Source organism: Denticeps clupeoides, chromosome 2 (genome assembly GCF_900700375.1).
Source record: "Denticeps clupeoides chromosome 2, fDenClu1.1, whole genome shotgun sequence".
Classification (NCBI taxonomy): Eukaryota; Metazoa; Chordata; class Actinopteri; order Clupeiformes; family Denticipitidae; genus Denticeps; species Denticeps clupeoides.
In genome coordinates this window covers 3,607,692-3,626,800 of record NC_041708.1, presented here as the reverse complement: position 1 = coordinate 3,626,800, position 19,109 = coordinate 3,607,692, and the positions used below count along the sequence as shown (strand labels likewise).

The 19,109-nt window shown below is 48.9% G+C and overlaps 5 protein-coding genes across 6 annotated transcripts; 2 read left to right on the top strand and 3 right to left on the bottom strand.

Annotated features, from left to right (window-relative positions):
• The first annotated feature begins 164 nt into the window (after positions 1-164).
• On the top strand, positions 165-7,295 carry slc16a9b (solute carrier family 16 member 9b). Of its 2 annotated transcripts, none has more exons than XM_028968259.1 (6): positions 165-257; positions 361-482; positions 4,484-4,627; positions 4,900-4,995; positions 5,071-5,898; positions 6,299-7,295. In XM_028968259.1, exons 3-6 carry the CDS (start codon positions 4,549-4,551, stop codon positions 6,475-6,477), a joined length of 1,182 nt encoding a protein of 393 aa, XP_028824092.1. In that variant the 5' UTR covers positions 165-257; positions 361-482; positions 4,484-4,548; the 3' UTR covers positions 6,478-7,295. The 2 variants fall into 2 exon arrangements, with proteins under 2 accessions (XP_028824092.1, XP_028824090.1); XM_028968257.1 differs by lacking the exons at positions 165-257; positions 361-482 and adding exons at positions 2,913-3,328; positions 3,646-3,903.
• Positions 7,296-8,446: 1,151 nt separating this feature from the next.
• LOC114784676 (solute carrier family 2, facilitated glucose transporter member 11) lies at positions 8,447-12,046 on the bottom strand. Its single transcript, XM_074933617.1, has one exon. It carries the CDS (start codon positions 10,875-10,877, stop codon positions 9,375-9,377), a length of 1,503 nt encoding a protein of 500 aa, XP_074789718.1. The 5' UTR covers positions 10,878-12,046; the 3' UTR covers positions 8,447-9,374.
• LOC114784677 (RNA-binding protein with serine-rich domain 1-like) lies at positions 11,374-13,969 on the top strand. Its single transcript, XM_028970244.1, has 7 exons — positions 11,374-11,450; positions 11,722-11,871; positions 11,962-12,132; positions 12,767-12,869; positions 12,950-13,103; positions 13,186-13,327; positions 13,419-13,969. Coding segments are annotated over exons 1-7 (828 nt in total). The 5' UTR covers positions 11,374-11,448; the 3' UTR covers positions 13,525-13,969.
• cox19 (cytochrome c oxidase assembly factor COX19) lies at positions 13,930-15,968 on the bottom strand. The gene is made up of 3 exons (XM_028970245.1): positions 15,847-15,968; positions 15,660-15,771; positions 13,930-14,193 (listed from the first exon to the last, which is right to left on the bottom strand). The coding sequence occupies exons 1-3, from the start codon at positions 15,926-15,928 to the stop codon at positions 14,100-14,102; spliced, it is 288 nt and encodes a 95-aa protein (XP_028826078.1). The 5' UTR covers positions 15,929-15,968; the 3' UTR covers positions 13,930-14,099.
• A 946-nt stretch (positions 15,969-16,914) lies between these two features.
• On the bottom strand, positions 16,915-17,761 carry LOC114767936 (dickkopf-related protein 3-like). The gene is made up of 3 exons (XM_028959876.1): positions 17,600-17,761; positions 17,194-17,368; positions 16,915-17,120 (listed from the first exon to the last, which is right to left on the bottom strand). The coding sequence occupies exons 1-3, from the start codon at positions 17,759-17,761 to the stop codon at positions 16,915-16,917; spliced, it is 543 nt and encodes a 180-aa protein (XP_028815709.1).
• Between the last annotated feature and the right edge of the window lie 1,348 nt (positions 17,762-19,109).

Here is a 19,109-nt window from a genome sequence, read left to right as displayed (position 1 = left end):
TTTTATCCTCTAAGAGGTGAGGTTGCCCCCCAAATTGTTTTAACGTGTATATTTTCTACACTGTAAATACTCCACCATTTCATTGTTTTACCATGCAGCGTTCATGTACATTTCGATATTTTTACTTTTTTTTTTTTTTTTTTTTTTTTTTTTTGAGACTTGACAAATGAATGTAAAATTTGCTCTCATGTTTTACAGCTGTTATCATTTCTGGATGGGACACCTTTGAGCCTTAACTCACTGTGGTATCGCAAAATGTAAGCTTATCCAGCTTATCCCCACATCAGATAATTAAAGCCTTAAAATGTGGTCAGACCCGCTTCTCTATCGTTCCTTCTTTCGTTTTTCACGTTATTTTAGAGATACTGTGGCATCACTGAGCAGACAGTATCTTGGACCTCGACCGGCTTCCACGGTAACGTGTCGTGTTGGAGGACACGCTGCAGAGCTGGGCCTTCGCCTGGGTGTTGTTTTAGGTCAAAGTAGGTCCAGTTGCATTCGTTCATGTCAAGTAATAGCCGTCATTAGGCATCCAGCATTTTGCAATGCAAATTTACCAAGCCCGGACGTTACTCCAGCTATCAGGCCCTGGCTGCTCCAACGCAGAACACTCTTCATGCACACAATCCGAACCAAACCGGCAGTACGCCCCTCGCCATTTAGTAAACGCTTCATCGTCCCTTTTCTTTTGACGACAATGAAGATATTTCACTCACTTTAGTTGCCAGCGGTGCACTTTACAAAGTGGCACGTCTGCAGCATTCGCCCAAGGAATGTTTAATAAAATGCAAGGGCTGTGCCAAAGGTTTGGACACACCTTCTCATTCAATGTGTTTTCTTTATTTTCATGACCATTTACATTGGTAGATTCTCACTGAAGGCATCAAAACTATGAATGAACACACATGGAGTTATGTACTTAACAAAAAGTGGAGACCTGGCCTCCACAGTCACCGGACCTCAACCCAATCCAGATGGTTTGGGGTGAGCTGGACCAACAAGTGCTAAACACCTCTTGGAACTCCTTCAAGACTGTTGGAGCGTTTCAGGTGACGACCTCTTGAAGCTCATTGAGAGAATGTCAAGAGTGTGTAAAGCAGTAATCAGAGCAAAGAAACTAGAATATAAAACAACGTAAATGGTCATGACAATAAAGAAAACACATTGAATGAGAAGGTGTCCAAACTTTTGGCCTGTACTTTATATAACAGTCAATGGTTTGCAAGCACCTACTCTGGTGGTTAGAGAGACTAAGGAGACTAAGAATCCAACGCAAGAAACATGTTCAGTATTTGTTGGATCAGGAGAAAGTGAAGTATTTGATGAATCTCTTTTCACCTTCACAGCTGTTTTCTTCACTATTGTCACCATTAAAAGCCACTTAACGAGATGCTCATTAACATGAGTGAATGATAATAAAGTGTAATAAACCTTCAGGACTGTTGGAAACTTAAGGTGGGGGAGAGAAGACAAGATCGCAGCAAAAGATCCCTGATTTGGAGAGACGCAAATATTCAACTTTTAGCTTTATTCGCTTACATTTTTACATTTACAGCATGTACCAGACGTCCTTATACAGAGCAACTTACAGTCAGTAGTTACAGGGACAGTCCCCCCGTGGAGACACTCTGGGTTAAGTGTCTTGCTCAGGGACACAATGGTAGTAAGTGGGGTTTGAACCTGGGTCTTCTGGTAATTAGGCCACCACCACCCAACGTGTAACTTCACACGTGTGTTATTTTATAGCCATGTGTCTTCGGTTTTGTTGTTTAATGTAAAGGATGCAAGACCCATAAGTCCACATGCTGGACTGGTAGAGTAGAAATACGGTATTTTTTAATAAGCTTTCAGAACGTAGAAATGACCCCCAGGTCCTCTTACCTCCTCTAATCCAGTCAACCTACCTGCTTGGAAAAGAGCTTCTTTTTCAGACTTCATCCTTTACCGGGGCCTGTATATATACGTGTGTGTATATGTGTGTTTTTATGTGTAAATGTGTGTATGTGTAGATGTATGCGTGTGTTTTTATGCGTAAATGTGTGTATGTGTAGATGTGTGTGTGTGTATATGTGTGTGTGTGTTTATGTGTAAATGTGTGTGTAGAAGTATGTGTGTGTGTTTATGTGTAAATGTGTGTGTAGATGTATGCGTGTGTTTTTATGTGTAGATGTATGTGTGTGTAGATGTATGTGTGTGTTTATGTGTAAATGTGTGTGTAGATGTATGCGTGTGTTTTTATGTGTAGATGTGTGTGTGTGTAGATGTATGTGTGTGTTTATGTGTAAATGTGTGTGTATGTGTAGATGTATGCGTGTGTTTTTATGTGTAAATGTGTGTATGTGTAGATGTGTGTGTAGATGTGTGTGTATATGTGTGTGTGTTTATGTGTAAATGTGTGTGTAGATGTATGCGTGTGTTTTTATGTGTAGATGTATGTGTGTGTAGATGTATGTGTGTGTTTATGTGTAAATGTGTGTGTAGATGTATGTGTGTGTATATGTGTGTGTGTGTTTATGTGTAAATGTGTGTGTAGATGTATGCGTGTGTTTTTATGTGTAGATGTGTGTGTGTGTAGATGTATGTGTGTGTATATGTGTGTGTGTTTATGTGTAAATGTGTGTGTTTATGTGTAGATGTATGCGTGTGTTTTTATGTGTAAATGTGTGTGTAGATGTATGTGTGTATATGTGTGTGTGTTTATGTGTAAATGTGTGTGTAGATGTATGCGTGTGTTTTTATGTGTAGATGTGTGTGTGTGTAGATGTATGTGTGTGTATATGTGTGTGTGTTTATGTGTAAATGTGTGTGTTTATGTGTAGATGTATGCGTGTGTTTTTATGTGTAAATGTGTGTGTAGATGTATGTGTGTATATGTGTGTGTGTTTATGTGTAAATGTGTGTGTAGATGTATGCGTGTGTTTTTATGTGTAGATGTGTGTATGTGTAGATGTATGTGTGTGTATATGTGTGTGTAGAAGTATGTGTGTGTATATGTGTGTGTGTTTATGTGTAAATGAATATCCTTCACCCGGCCATGTAAACGCCGCGACCGTCCCGACGCGCTCCCGGCGGGGAAGAAGGCGGCGCGCCGCGGGGTGGATGTCGGGTGATGGAGCCGGAGACGGACCGGCGCGAACAGCTTCAAACCGGTTTCGGCGCCTGGCAACAAAAGCCGCGCCGCGCCGCCCGCGCCGCCCGCGCCGCCAGTCCGCCAGCCGCGCGAGTCCCGCCGGCCGCCGCAGGGTCGCGGGGAGGACGCGACGATGCCGAGACGCAGCGGCGCCGCCGGCCGCGGGCTTCACCTGCCCCGCAGGGCGTGAGGTTTGAGGTGAGACCCTCGGTTTTTGTTCCGATTCCTCGAACGCTGTCACGTTCGTTGTTGTCGTGCGTATTAAAAAAAGATATAAAACTGTAGAAAATCATAACCTTTTTTTTTAGTATAAGACACGTGACGTGGCCAATAAGCATTGGTTACATTAATCATTTGCATGTTATTTTAATGAGGTCGTGATGTGCATGATGCATTCAGAAAGCTTCCCAAAATTCCCAAAATGATTCATCAAGACGTGCTTCACAGAGTGGAACATCGAAGGGTGAAAAGGACCGTGTTTAATAACTGCGTCTGTGTCTGCTCACCCCTGTCAGGAGACCCAGCCAGATCCCGGAAGGCCGAGGGAGACGACGCGGCGCGCGAGACCATGAGCCCGCAGAACTCGAAGAGAGCCCTGGACGGTGGCTGGGGCTGGGTAATCGTGGTGGCATCTTTCCTGGCACAGTTCCTGGCCTATGGGTCTCCCCAGTCTGTCGGCGTGATCTACCCGGAATGGCTAAGTGCCTTCAAGGAGGGGAAGGGCTTGACGGCGTGGGTGGGCTCCTTGGTGTCCGGCGTCGGGCTGATCGCAAGTGAGTTCAGAGAGAAAGTGAAAAGATTGTCAGTGCGAGACACTCCATGCGTCCTCTGCTTTTTAACCCATCATCCTTGGTGAGCAGTGGGCAGCCATGACAGCCGCCCGGGGAGCAGTGTGTGGGCACCTCGGTGGCACCTTGGCAACTTTTCCGATTACGGGTCCGTTTCCTTACCCTGCAAGGTCACCTTTGCCCCACCACTGTTAACCATGATGGACCAACCTTCACACTAAGACGTCTCCACTGAACGTTCTCTCTTTTTAGCTGAGCGCCAGTCCAGTTCCAGTAGCTCAGAACTCCCGGCTCAGTTTGACATTCAGTGGGTCCCCTACCCCCCCATCTGTATACCTGTGGTGGTTGTGGCCTAGTGGGTAACACACTCACCTACGAACCAGAAGACCACAAAGTCCCAGGTTCAAACCCCACTTACTACCATCGTGTCCCCGAGCAGGACACTTAACCCTGAGTGTCTCCAGGGGGGGGACTGTCCCTGGAACTACTGACCATTAGTCGCTCTGGATAAGGGCGTCTGGTAAATGTCGATGTAGATGTAAGAAGCCCTTTTTCTTTCTTGCAGGCCCCATATGCAGTGCCTGTGTGGTCAACTTTGGTGCCAGGCCTGTCACCATCTTCAGCGGTGTCATGGTGTCCGGTGGCCTCATGCTCAGCGCCTTTGCACCGAACGTCCAGTTCCTCATGTTCTCTTATGGCATAGTTGTTGGTATGTTCGGTTCACGTCCAGGGCACTACTTTCAAACTAAGCATGGCGCAGTGCACAAAGTGTGGGACTTGCACGCGAGTGTAATGCCAAGCGCGTCCTCGGAATTTACATACGGTGAAAGAAACGTCTTTAACGATCGCTTATCTTTCTTGTTTTATAGACACATAGCTTTGCGTCTAGCGTGGAAATAGTGAACCTACTCATAATACATTTGCCTCTATTAATGTGTGCATTTCTAGATCAATTTTTCCATAAAGTTTTTTTGTTCTCAGGACTAGGCTGTGGGTTGGTTTACGCTGCTACTGTTACAATCACCTGCCAGTATTTTGACAAAAGACGTGGACTCGCCCTCGGAATTGTTACTACAGGTACGGCTGCCCTTGAACACTCACGTTTTCCTCCCTTTCGTATTTGGACGTAGCGACAACGGGCTCTCTTTCCAGGCACGAGCGTCGGAGGCTTCCTCTACGCCACTGTCCAGAACGAGTTCATCGAGCTCTTCGGCCTGGACGGCTGCTTGCTGATCATTGGCTCCTTGGCCCTGAACATCGTGGCCTGCGCTGGACCCATGAGGCCTCTGCAGCTGCCGGCCTACTACCTCAGACAGAGGGCAGCCCTGGAGAAGGCCGAGCAGCTCCTGGACACCCCCGGCGCCCCCCGGGAGTCTAGCAAGGCCAGCGACAAAACCAACGACCCTCTGGTTGCTGCGGACCCAGAGGAGCCAATGGGGAGCCAGAGGAGGGTTTGCTTGGCTTTGCTGAGGTTGGTCAAGAAGAAGCAGAAGTCCTACAGCCGCTACGTTCGCTCCACCGCGGACCTGCTGCAGGACCCGGTGTTCTTGGCTCTGTGCGTAACCATGCTGCTGTTCACCATCGGGGCCTTCCCCCCATTGCTCTTCATGGAGGACGTAGCCCAGAGCGAGGGACTCATCGACGGCATCAGCGTGATCCCCCTGGTGTCCATCGTGCAGTTTGCCGGGGTGCTGGGCAAGCTGGTGCTGGGCATGCTCACCGACATCAGGTGGGTGAGCAGCACCTGCCTCTACGCCTCCACTGTCGTGGGGTCTGGACTGGCCCTGCTGGTCATCCCGGCGACCCACAGCTACACTGGGCTGCAGGCCATCTCGGCCGTCATCGGCTTCCTGTCCGGGAACTGGTCCATCACGCCGTACGTCACCACCAAAATCGTCGGCATGGAGCGCCTTACCGAGGCTTATGGGATTCTCATGTTCTTTGGAGGCTTGGGCATCATGCTGGGACCCCCAATTGTCGGTAAGGCCATTCGTTTGTTTGCATTCACATTCACGCCCTTATCCAGAGCGCCTTACAATCAGTAGTTACAGGGGACAGTCCCCCCCTGGAGACACTCAGGGTTAGGAGTCTTGCTCAGGGACACAATGGTAGTAAGTGGGGTATATGGATTATAAAATATATGGATTATAAAAATATGGATTTTGTAACATTGCAACGCTGGAAGGAGCCATGTTGTCTGCCCACAGTTTATGCGCGGAGGTACATTTATTATGTAAATAATAAATGTACCCTTCTATCAAGGGTGATGGTTAAAAGCAGAGGACACATCTGCTATTCGCTGTGCTGCGGCGTGTCACAATGACAGTCCCTTCACTTTCACGTCATATAAGTGTTAACAATATTTCGGATTTCCCGGCAGGCTGGTTCTATGACTGGATGCAGTCGTACGACCTGGCATTCTACTTCAGCGGGACCTGCGTGCTGCTGGGGGGACTCTGCCTTCTCGCCTCCATCACCCACAACTGGTGCAGGTCCGAGGCGCTGGACTCCGAGCCCGAGGAGCGGCCTGCTAGCGACCTGGTCGCCGCGGTAGCCTGAGGAAGTGACATCACCACACTGTCAATATTGCTGTCGATCATAACCTCTTCACCAAACCTTACTGTCAGCAAGGTATTATTATTATTATTATTATTATTATTATTTTCATCTGTAACCTGCACCAGTGACATATTTATACCACGTTTGGAAATGCAGGACTTATTAAGCCACAGGATCTAGTATTTACCGAGCATGCCAGTCCTCAGGTTCATTGATTTAAGAAATGAAACACGATTCGAATTAAATATAGCCCTGTTTTAAGAGGCCCGTGCAGACACTTTATGTTTACATGATTTTATGCCACTATTATTTGATAGGAAGCCTTTAGTTCCTTTGTAAATTATATACAAATTTGACCAAAAGTCTGTCTTCAGTGTATTTCTGAAGACTGTATTTCACATGCAAAAGATTATAATTATTTTTTGGTGACAATAGACACTGCGATGAGGGTGTTATTTTTTATCCAAGATAATCCAAGATGCACGCTATTTTTGTACAACAGGGAATTGCCACTTCTGAAGCAATATTCTCAAGGTCATTTCATATCTTTTTCCTTTTTGCTGCAGTGTGCATCACCCTTTTAGAGCGACTGTATGTCGAATGCTGTGTTGAAATGTTCTGTTTTATGTCTTACTTTCCCGAACTGACCCGGAGGACGAATTTGTTACTTGAAATTGTGTTTTGGATTTAAGGACCCAGTGCCGTTATGTGGATTTCACAGTGTTCCATGCCAATTGTTCTTCTTGTATTTATGTGTGTTCCCTACACTTTTGTGTTTTTGATTCATTTTGTCTTTTAATAAAGTTTTTGTATTTAAAAAAAAATATCTGGTCTTTTTTTTTTTTTTCATGGCAAAATCTGATGGTTTGCAAACAACTGGCTGCAGTTTCAAAATTGATCTTCAGTGTGTTTGACACTTTTTAAGTTCAATGAGTCACTTCCCAATCCAGAAATCCACACCACACACACACACACACACACACACTGGTACCGGCCGGGTGCTGGGTTTCTGGTAAATCCTTTCATGTCAGCAGAACAAATCGGCGCTGTTTATTGGTCATGCAGAGTTGCGCCGTTCAATGGCAGTGACGCACTGTTTGCTCTTATCGTGTTCCAGCCACACTGGGGTTGAAACCAATCTGGGGTGAGGCACAGCGAACCTTGGAAGCCATGCAGATATGCCGTCCCCTGGCATCCGTGACGCTAGAGAGAGTGAAATTCCCTTTTTCCTGAAATTTCAGTCTCGGTGGATGTGAGACTCTGGGAATTTCCTTCCACTAGGAGGCACAGACATGGCTTCTTGCAGGATGAGTAATGAAGAACAAAGAAAGGATCATTTGTTGTTCGGAATTCTAGTCTAGCCTGGTCAATTAACTGACATAATTGCTTTGATCTCCCACAAATACGGAACCACATAAAGTAAACGCTGCCTTTTATGACATTTCACTGATGGTGAACTACTTCAAAGCTCCAAGGTTATATTTATCTGATTCTGTTTTTTGTTCATTGTTGTGGATCATGCAAACAAAATCCAACACACACACACACACACACACACACACACAAAAAGAACAATCTAGATTTATTAGCAGTTACTGTCAAGCAGTCTGGGCTTTCATTCCAGCCATCTGATATGTGGCCTTCATGGAAGTTCACAGCTTCATTAGAACCTTCAAAACAAGGCAGTGGTGGCCTAGCGGCTACGGAAACGGACCCGTAGCAGAATCCTGAACCGCCAAGGTGCAACTGAGGTCCACTTGATGAAAGCACCGTCCCCACACACTGCTCCCCGGGCGCCTGTCATGGCTGCCCACTGCACAGGGTGATGGTTAAATGCAGATGACACAGATGTGTGCTGTGCTGCAGTGTTTCACAATGACAATCACTTAACCTTTCTTGTAGTGTGACTGGCGCCATCTAGAGGTACTTTAAAAAAAAAAAAAAAAAAAACACCACAACAGGGCCCTCCTTCTATCCAGCAGTTTTCTTTATTATTCTGATAAAAGAAAGGCGAACATTTGTATAACGATTGCATAACGATTTAGCACCCCCATTATCAAAATTCTTTACAGTCGTTGGGAAACTAATAATAAATGGACTGAGTATCTTATTTGCTCTACTTTGGTATGAACATCTTTGAAACTTATTTTACACATTCGGTATAATAAATATTGATAAAAAAAAAAAACCTGTCAAGTAAAAAGAAGTTTGTCGCAGCATGCAACGTGCAGCGTAAAAAAGTGGCATTGCCACCACTATAGTGCAAGCGGTTGTGATCCCTTTATCATGGTGCCAAGGCACAAATATACAGACCACGCACGAGTGGTGTCAGTTCCCATAGAGTTACATTTACAGCATCTGGCACATAAGTGCTTTAAAACGTCCAACATTAAAACCGCTCGTTTGGATCACTAGGATTCGATCTGTAAAATGCCATTAACTCAGAAACAGACGTAAGAGCACTTTTCAATCTAAGTATGTCCTAACAGGAAGGTTTACAGCTTTAGTGATTCAGCTGAGTGGAGGATTATTCCACCACTTGGGATCCAAGACAGGGAGGAGTCCAGCTGGATGCTTCCCTGGCACCCTGAGAGGTGGCGGTACCGGCGGAGGAGTGACGAGAGGGCTGAGGTCGGAGGGCGTGACCCTTCCTTGGCACCAGCGTTTTGGATCGTCATGCTTCGGTTTTTTTTTTGGTCCACGTGCTACACACCCAGGCAGTGGTTCTAATCATCTCAACCATCCCAGCAAAGAAGTGCAAACTGGTAATAATACTCTTATTAACACAGATGAGGACACACAACATGCAAATACAATTTAAATATATCAAACCAACATTTAAATCATCAAAAATAAATAATCGCGCAGCGTTTGCATTAAAACCCTTTTGAGCCGTTTCAGTGTGATTGAGGGACCGCCGCCGTTCCGTTACTGGTCGGTTCCAACTGTAGCCGCTCCTGCTCAGACTCCCCGTTCTCCCGCCGCTCCTCCTTGCGGCGCCTCTGGAACTCGCCGGTGATCTCGGCCACAGTCCGGCCCTTGGTCTCCGGCAGGGTCAGGCCCAGGTAGAGGCAGGCGAGGACGCAGACGCCGCAGAACGGCAGGAAGCAGAACTGGCCCAGGCCGGCCACGATGAACGGGAAGGCCATGCCCACCAGGCCGAGGTTCAGCCACATCAGGGAGCCGGCCACCATGTAGGCCGCGGGCCGCGCCATCTGGTCGAATATCTCGGCGGGCAGCACGCCCGTCACGCCCGCCGGGCCCATGCCGAAGCTGAGGATGTAGCAGAAGACGCACGCCATGCTGAGGTAGGGCATCCCCGCCACCTTGCCCTGCAGGGAGAGGGCGAGGGTGAAGACCAGCGCCCAGGCCGCCATCAGGGCGTAGCCCCCCATCAGCAGCGGGCGGCGGCCCACTCGCTCGATCAGCAGGTTGCACACGACCGCGGCCGTCAGCTCGCAGGCCCCCGTGCCGATGATGACGTACTGGATGGCGCTGGCCGGGATGCCGGCCTCCTGGAAGATGTAGGAGGCGTAGAAGTAGATGGAGTCGTTGCCGCAGAGCATCATGGCGCTGCTGGCGGCCATGGCGACGCGGAGCTGCGGCCGCAGGGCGCGGTCGGCGAGCAGCTCCCGCAGCGTCCGCGCCCGCAGCCCGCTGGCGGCCGCCTGCTCCTGGAGGATCTCCTCCATCTCCTGGTGGGAGAAGCGCTCGCCGCGCAGCCTCCTCAGGGCGCGGCCGCAGGCCTCCTCGTCCCCCCTGTCGATCAGCAGGTAGCGCGGGCTCTCGGGGAACCAGGGCAGGGCGAGCAGCTGCGCCAGGCCGGGGAGGGCGTTGCTGGCCAGGAGGTACGGCCAGCGCGCCTCGCTGCCCAGGAGCTCGGTGAGGCCCACCACCTGGCCCAGCATGATTCCCAGCGCCGTGAAGATGGCCGAAGAGAAGGCCACGGCCCCGCGCAGCTCCTTCGGCGCGCTCTCTCCAAAATACATGGGCTGCACGTTCATGCTGACCCCGGCGTTGACGCCCACCAGCAGGCGGGCGAGCACAATCATCTCGAAGGAGCCGGCGGCCCGGCTGGTCAGGGCGAGCAGGGCGCTGAGGAACAGGAAGCAGTTGTTCAACAGCAGGGCGCCCTTTCGGCCAAAGCGGATGGACAGGGGCCCGGCCAGCAGCGCGCCCACCAGGCCGCCCAGGGTGTAGATGGTCACGATCAGGGTCCAGATCAGCATGACGTGGCTGGGCTCCAGCACCACGGCCCAGCGGTCCCAGCACGTCTGGTTGACGAACTTCTGGATGTGGCTGGTGGCAGAGTTGATGATGGAAATGTTATAGCCGTACTGCAGCGTGCCGCCAATGGCGGCGGACAGGACTGTCAGGGCCAGAGTCAGCAGCCCTCTCATCGTCCCAGAAATACTCCCCAGGAGGCCGAGAAGAACCGTCTGTGGAGGCCTCGCACCAATTCTGCCGACTGAGTCTGTGATTTGTCAAGAAAAATAAGCTGCGCGGCATACTTTACAAGATGAGGCGGCATATAGACAGGGGCTAATCATTTCAAACAGTACTAAAATATATCATATTGCTCCACGGTCACACGCCTGTCCCCGCATTCTGTCCTGTCGCCGGTTTTACCGTTACGTTAGTGACCGTTCTCGTTTACTTCTGGGTCCACGCAAAACCTTTTCTATCACAATAAGGGCACAAACCGCACGATACGCATCCTTTCGACCTCGGTACCATTTTTTTTCAGTCAGGAACAAATTCGCGTTAAATGTACCGTTTCAATGGATCGATCTAACTGCTTAGATATTGCAACATTACACTTGGAAAGGTGTATCTTGGAGCGCAGACCCTTATTTTGAAGCAAAACGCAAATCTGATTGATTCCACTTCAGGCGCAGCGCCGTGACGTCATTCGCCCGCGACGTCGCCTCTTTGTGGGTGGAGGAGATTTCTCGATTAACGCGGTGAAATATGTGAGTTTTGTTGCCCTTTTCTTGCTGTTAGTTAATCGTGCACTGTTATATATTCTGTAAATATTCCTAAATAATTCGTGTATTTTTTCAAAGTAGCCAGAATGAAGCCGATACTAATAATAGTTGAATTTGTAGCCTAGCCAGCAACCGTGCTAATATTGAGATATTTATTTTGTGGTTGTTGTGCAGAATTTTTTGGCAACCGAGTTAAATTAAATGGCCGAACTTGAGCGCGTTATAATGCGTCGTGTCCGTCGCCCCCCGTCAACAGGGCGCCTTCTCCCACGAAGAGGAAGGACCGATCCGAGGACAAGGCTAAAGAGCGCGGGAAGGAGAAGCCGGCCGCCAAGGACGGCGCGGAGAAGGACCGGAACCGGGAGAAGAGCCGCAAGCGCCGCAGCGCGTCCTCCGGAAGCAGCAGGTTCCCTCCTCGGTTCTTTTTTTCCTCTCCCCCCTCCGGGATTTCGGTCGCGTTTTGTAGCTGAAACGGTCTCCGTCCTGCACCCCCAAGCTCCAGCTCCAGCAGCAGCTCCGGCTCCAGCTCCTCCAGCGGCTCCAGCTCGTCCTCGGCCTCCAGCCGCTCCGGCTCGTCCAGCTCTCGGTCGTCCAGCTCGTCCAGCTCCTCCGGGTCCCCCAGTCCCAGCCGCCATCGCCATGACAACCGACGGCGCTCACGCTCCAAGTACGCAACGCTCTTATTTATTATAAGACTTAAATACTTTTTTTATTGTCATTGTAGAGTTACCTGGACAATGAAATTAGCTGGCAAGACGGCCAAGATGCAAGAAAAACAATATAAAAACACTACATACACAGTATATAGGTTCAAGGGACATGGGGGTATATGCAATATTATCATATTTATGCATAAATATGATAAATAAGGGGGGAAGGGCTTTGGTCAGTAGAAATAAGTGAAACAGTTGGGTAAATTGGTAATTGCACATTGCCAGGATATCACAGGCCCGTAGTCGTAGCAGCAGTGAGATGACTGTACGAAAGAAATTTGCGCTCACACATTGAGAGTTAGGACTGCCCGTGGGTAGAAGCTATTCTTTAGTGTGTTGGTTTGCACCTGATGGATCTGAACCTTTTACCAGAGGGCAGTATGTTGAATAGGTGGTGGTTAGGATGGAGGTGGTCTTATGATTGCCCTGGCTTTTGAGAGACGTCTAGAGCTGGCAATGGAGTCCAGGGAGGGGAGTGGGCAGCCGATCATAATCATTGGTCATTAAGTATATACGACAGCAACTCGTGGGCATAATTGACGGATATAATTAATTGAGATGTTATGCTGTTGCATTGGATGCGTGCAGGTCCAAGTCGGTGAAAAAAGACGAGAAGGAGCGACGTCGCAGGAGCCCCAGCCCTCGTCCCACCAAGGTTTACCTGGGCCGCCTGACCAGGAATGTCATTAAAGTGAGTCTACACAAGTAGGTTGTGTCTTTTGAAATGTCTGGAAAGTCGTGTAAACACCCAACTTCACTGTGGCCCTCAAGGAACACATCCAGGAGATCTTTTCAACCTACGGAAAAATAAAAATGATTGACATGCCAGTTGACCGACTACACCCGCACCTCTCCAAGGGTTATGCCTACGTGGAGTTTGAGACACCGGACGAGGCCGAGAAGGCCCTCAGACACATGGATGGAGGTGAGCTGGACAAGACATCACCTAAATCTCAGAGCAGAGCCGGCGTGGCTGAGTCATGTGCTTCGCGTGTCCACGTCTGCAGGTCAGATTGACGGTCAGGAGATCACCGCCACCGCTGTACTGGCCCCTAGGGTGCGCCCGCCCCCTCGCCGCCTCACTCCGCCCCGCCGGATGCCCCCGCCCCCTCCCATGTGGCGTCGTACCCCGCCACGCATGAGGAGGAGGTCTGTTGCCTGATTGGCTTATCTGGTGTATCTGTTGCCAGGTTCAGCGTTAAGTGATCTAAATTCTTTTTCTTTTTTGTCTTCCCCTCAGGTCGCGGTCACCACGGCGACGCTCACCAGTGCGCCGCAGGTCGCGCTCCCGCTCCCCTGTTCGCCGTCGCCACCGTTCCCGCTCCAGCTCCAACTCCTCTCGATAAATTAAACAAAGCCTCCCCAGTACATCTGATTCTAGAACACCAGTTTAGAGACAAAGTCACCGTCTGAAAGGCACAGTCTGGCACAAAAAAAAAAGAGAACAAAAACACGCAGCTTTTCACCCAAATATGTCTGTTGCTGACAGCTCTGAAAACCCAGTCAATCTCAGGATTCATTTTCTTCGTCAGACTGTCCCTTTCAGGGGGTGGGGCTCGTCTCTAAATAAAATAAAAAACATTTTTTAAGAAACCTTCCCAGCAATTGTTCCCATCGTTTTCGTTTTTGTACATATTTTCACATTTCATGTGGGTTTAACGCTCTGCTGCAGGTATGGTGTTGTACAGAAGTTGACCGCCTGCAGTGTAGATGATGGCGGTTGATTCTGTGTAGGAACTGCATGTGTTGGAGACGTGTTACTTTGCTTTTAATAAACTGTCGTGACCACAATTGCAATTGTGTAAATTGTTTTGTTTTCAATATAATACATCCGTGACAGCTTGGCAGCAAAAAAAAATTATGAAGATTGTCTGATTCCTATGCAGTTTATGTACAAAGAGGGTATTAGAGGGTGCAGCTCTCATCTCGGGTTGGTCTCCTGCGCTTCACCTTTCGGCTCCTCCATGAGGTCCTTGAAGCCCAACTTTTCCAGGGGTTCTTTTGCCATTAGTTGCCTACGGACGACAGAAAGAAGATTGTGCTTTCATCAAAGCAACTTTTATTTTAACTGCTACAGAAGATTTTCTAAGGTGCAGCGTTTATTGACGCGGCCTGAACCACAAAGTCCCAGGTTCGAAGCCCACTTACTATATTTACATTTAAGGCATTTGGCAGACGCCCTTATCCAGAGTGACTTACTACATGCTTTCAAGTTACCATCGATGAAGTGGTCAGTTCTGGTTCATTAGGACCCCAACTATGAATACAATCTTTTTATTCACTCTGTTCTAGTTTCTGTACAGAAGTCAGAAGTTCATCTAAATATTCTCTAAAGAGGAAGGTCTTGAGCTGTCGTTTGAAGGTGCTCAGTGACTGAGCTGTTCTGACCTCGAGGGGAAGTTCATTCCACCACCGAGGGGCCAAGACGGAGAAGAGTCTAGATGAGCATCTTCCTTTTACCTTCAGAGATGGAGGGACCAGGCGAGCAGTACTGGAGGCTCGGAGAATACGAGGTGCAGTGCGAGGTGTAATAAGGGCTGTGAGGTAGGATGGTGCTACTCCATGTTTGGCTTTGTAGGCCAGCATCAGTATTTTGAATCTGATGCATGCAGCTACTGGGAGCCGGTGGAGGGAACGTAGCAGAGGGGTGGTGTGGGAGAACTTGGGAAGGTTGAAGATCAGTCGTGCTGCTGCATTTTGTATGAGTTGTAGAGGTTGGATGGTACATAGAGGTAGACCAGCTAGAAGGGAGTTGCAGTAATCCAGTCGTGAGATTACTAAAGACTGGGTGGTAGTAGCCTAGTGGGTAACACACTCGCCTATGAACCAGAAGACCTGGGTTCGAATCCCACTTACTACCATTGTGTCCCTGAGCAAGACACCTAACCCTGAGTTGCTCCAGGGGGGCTGTCCCTGTAACTACTGATTGTAAGTCGCTCTGGATAAGGGTGTCTGGTAAATGCTGTAAATGTAAATGACTGAACCAGTATCTGGGTGGCCTGTGTTGCCTGATAATGGCGGATTTGTCTGATATTGTAGAGAAGGAATCTACATGAGCGGGAAAAGTTGCTGATGTGAGTCAAGAAGGAGAGTTGGTTGTCTATTGTTACTCCCAGGTTGCGGGCTGTTGTAGAATGAGAGAGCTGTGAGTTGTCCAGGTAAATAGCAAGATCCTGATGTGGTGAAGAATCTGCTGGAATGACTTACTACCGTCGTGTCCCTGAGCGAGTAGAACAAATTTTCTATGTTAAATTTTAAAGGGCGATGGTATAAGAGCAGAGGACACGTGTCGCAGTCTTTCACAACGAAAAAAAAAATCACTTTTCAGATGACTGTTTCATGCGTTTGTTTTGCGGCCGCGACACTGACCCCTGGTGGTAAGGAGCGCAAACTACAGATCACGACGCACAGCACAGGCATAGTATACACAGTACACGTTACTTTCTGATTATATACTTATACTTGAGGGGTGGAGACGCACCGGTCCATGCGACACTGCAGATACTCCTTGGACTGCAGCCGGCAGCGGGAACTGTCGAAGCTGCTCTCCCGCAGGCACCGCATGAACGTCTCCTGAAACGCGCGGCACTCGCCTGCACACACAACACCGGGGTGAGCGGCAGCTGGAGCGGCGCGGCGCGCAGGGACCCGACCGCCGCCCGACTCACCGAAATGATCTAACGGGAACGAGCCTTTGTCCGGGGGACGCGGACGGAAGGACTTATTCCCGAAATTCATCGCCGTCGACATGTCGGGTCGCTTCTTCTTCTGAAAATAACCGGGCGATAATGTTTCGGGCTGTGGGGTATACCGCCACCTAGAGGTCTGGTAGAAAATTGACATTACATTACATTACCAAGAGCACGTCAAGAAGCAGAAATGTAATTACGCAATTACAAATGTTATTTTTTTTTTAAATACATGTATTGCATATGATTATGTTTACATTTGTTTGATTACATTTTTTGATGACTAGATCTCCCAAGACACATCTTATGTAACATGACGTACTTTTTTAAGAATGAAAGATTATTTAATTCAAGTGCACGCCATGTATTAGTCTTTGCTGCTGCTTTGCAACCTTTGTTTGCTGCGGTTTGGTCAGTTCAGAGTTCAGGATGAGTCAGGGACATCTCCTATGCACATATCCCTCCGCTGGTGGGCATGCATGTTTTCCATATGATTTTGATAGGGCGTCCGACTTGTTAGATGTTAAAAGTTCAACCTTATCCCCTCTGGCTAATGTCATTAAAGTTAAAAAATATGTAATTAGAATGAGAAAAAAATTAAAGAAAGAGAGGGTAATGGAGTTTAAATTTTATTATTGCAATGACATACAACGCTGATGGAAAATGTGAAAAGCCTCATGCTGTTTCAAACATTTTCAACATATCCTGAATAAAAGGCACAGGCTAAAATTAAATAAGAGTGCATAGGTCCTTACAAGAATAGAATCCATTTCACTTTGCAGTCCTGTACAAGAATACATCTTTTAATAATATACACAATGGGCTATATATACAGTAAAAGTATACACAGGGACAAGCTACTGAATAAATAAAGGTGTTTCTAGGGATTGTTCATGGTTTTGGGGCTTGACAAGTCCACGTTGGGCCTTCAGGGTGGTATACAAAATCCTTCCTGAGAAAGCAGCGACAAGCGAAAGGTCACCATACAAACCGTAAAATGTAATAGAAATATTCTACAGGTTACTGATAGGTCAGAGGTCCCGGTACTCACTCTCTCCTTGGCTGGCCGCCGCCTCCGCGGCACAGCAGGCCCTCGGAACAGGGGCAGATCTGGTTAATGCTGAACGCCAGGCCGCCGTCCGGCACGAAGCAGCTCTCGCCCGGGGCCAGCCTGCGCTTGCACACCCGCTCGCCGTGATGGCGGGCGCAGCACATGGACGCGCCACAGTCCCTGTCAACTTTACACCGGGCACCTGTGGAAACGCCCCAACGTTTAGAGGGCAACCGGACGATCGGTCTTCGGTGGCACCTTATCGATGGCTTTACCTTCTTGGCCGTCTGGGATGCTCCTGAGGCACTTCCCATACATGCAGCTGAGGCCGCGGACGCACTGGCCGTCCCTCCGGCAGTACTGTCCCTCCTGCCTGAGTGGGACGCACAGGCCGAAGTGGCGATCGCACGAGTGGCCTCTTCCACAGGCGCGGTCGTGCTCGCATGTCACCTGCGAATCCCACGACACAGAGCAGAAATGCTGATCTCAGAAATAATGAGGTTTTGTAAACTCAAAAAAAAAAAAAAGATGGCATGTTATTTATTCAATATGCGCTAATATGCAAAAAAGTCTCTAAGATTAGACGATGCAAGCTGAGCTAAACTTTTGAAAAAGAACATTGAAAAAGAATGCCGCGTGGGACATAACCATGGCACCTACCACGTCTCCCTTGGGCTCGGCTGAAGGGACCTTCGGGTCCCTCTCTCGGAGTGCCAGGGGCCCGTCCTCCGGCGGGCTGTATGGCATGGCCAGCATCCAAGCCCAGATGCGAGCCTGGGCCCCGGACAATGACAGGCACAGACCCAGCATCTGGAGCGTCCTCACCAGGCCAAAGATCTCCATCCTTCGCGGGGGCCCAGTCCAGTAGGGGTTCTTGAGTTCTCTAAAGACTGAAGCCTGATCTGTGGGTAGTTAAACCGTGTGGGATAAAAGACAGAGGATGAGATGTTACGAGATACCAGGTGTCCAAGATGTCCTTAGAGTAGGCGGCGCTGGGCTTTTATAGGCAGCCAACCCCCTACCACCCCCGCCACCCTGCCAGTCTGTTTGTATAAACCATATGAGAGCAGGAGACAATTAGTGGTTAATGGATTAGCTAAATTGCCTGCACCACCCCCTGTCCCCTCCAACGCAAATAAGCGTGGTGAAATTATCAGCGAGGGTGGTGAAAGGGGAGCCGGAGGGGGTTATTTGGGGTAATGGGCTGACAACAGGCCCACACAATGGGGGCAAGACAAGCATCTCGTCAGCTTAGAGCTGTAACCCCGCTTGGACAAACACGGCGGGTGAGGCCCGGGACAAAAGCACAGACAAACAAACGGACAGGTCCCTCAGCCCGGGGAGGCATCTGCGGGGAAAGTCAGCGGTGACCCACCCTGACCGTGGAACCCATGCTGTGAGCAATTTGCGGAGGTGCGCTCCTCAGACGACCCCAACGATCTCATTAAACAGAATTGTCATTAGTGATTATCACGCTGAAGAGGGGGGGGGGGGGGTTACAGAAAAACCCACAGGGGTTTGAGACGGTCGCACGTCCGCTTTTGGGTTGCTGTCCAAGTTCCTGTTAAGCCTCTTATTAAAAATGTACATTTCACATATTTATTCACACATAAGTGAAAGTGAAGTGATTGTCATTGTGAAACACTGCAGCACAGCACACGGTGACACAACAAAATGTGTCCTCTGCTTTTAACCATCACCCTTGGTGAGCAGTGGGCGGCCATGACAGGCGCCCGGGGAGCAGTGTGTGGGGACGGTGCTTTTGCTCAGTGGCACCTTGGCGAATCGGGATTCGAACCGGCAACCGTCTGTTTACGGGGCCGCTTCCTTAACCGCCTGGCCACCGCTGCCCCAGTCAAAAGTGTGGACGCACCTACTGATTTATGGGTCTTGCATTTTTTACATGACAGAACAAAGCTGAAGACACGGGGCTATGTAATAACTGGTTAACTAATAAACAAAAAAAGTTGAAGATTTGCGTCTCTCCAAATCAGGAAGCTTTTGCTGTGATGGCAGCATTTCACACTCTTGGCTTCTCTCCACCACCTCTGGTTTCCAACATTCCTGAAGGTTTATTACGCTGAACACTTTTTTATCATTCACTCATGTTAATGAGCATCTCATCAAGCAAATTTTCATGACGACAATAGTGAACAAAGCGGCCGTGAAGGTAAAAACAGGTTCATCCAAC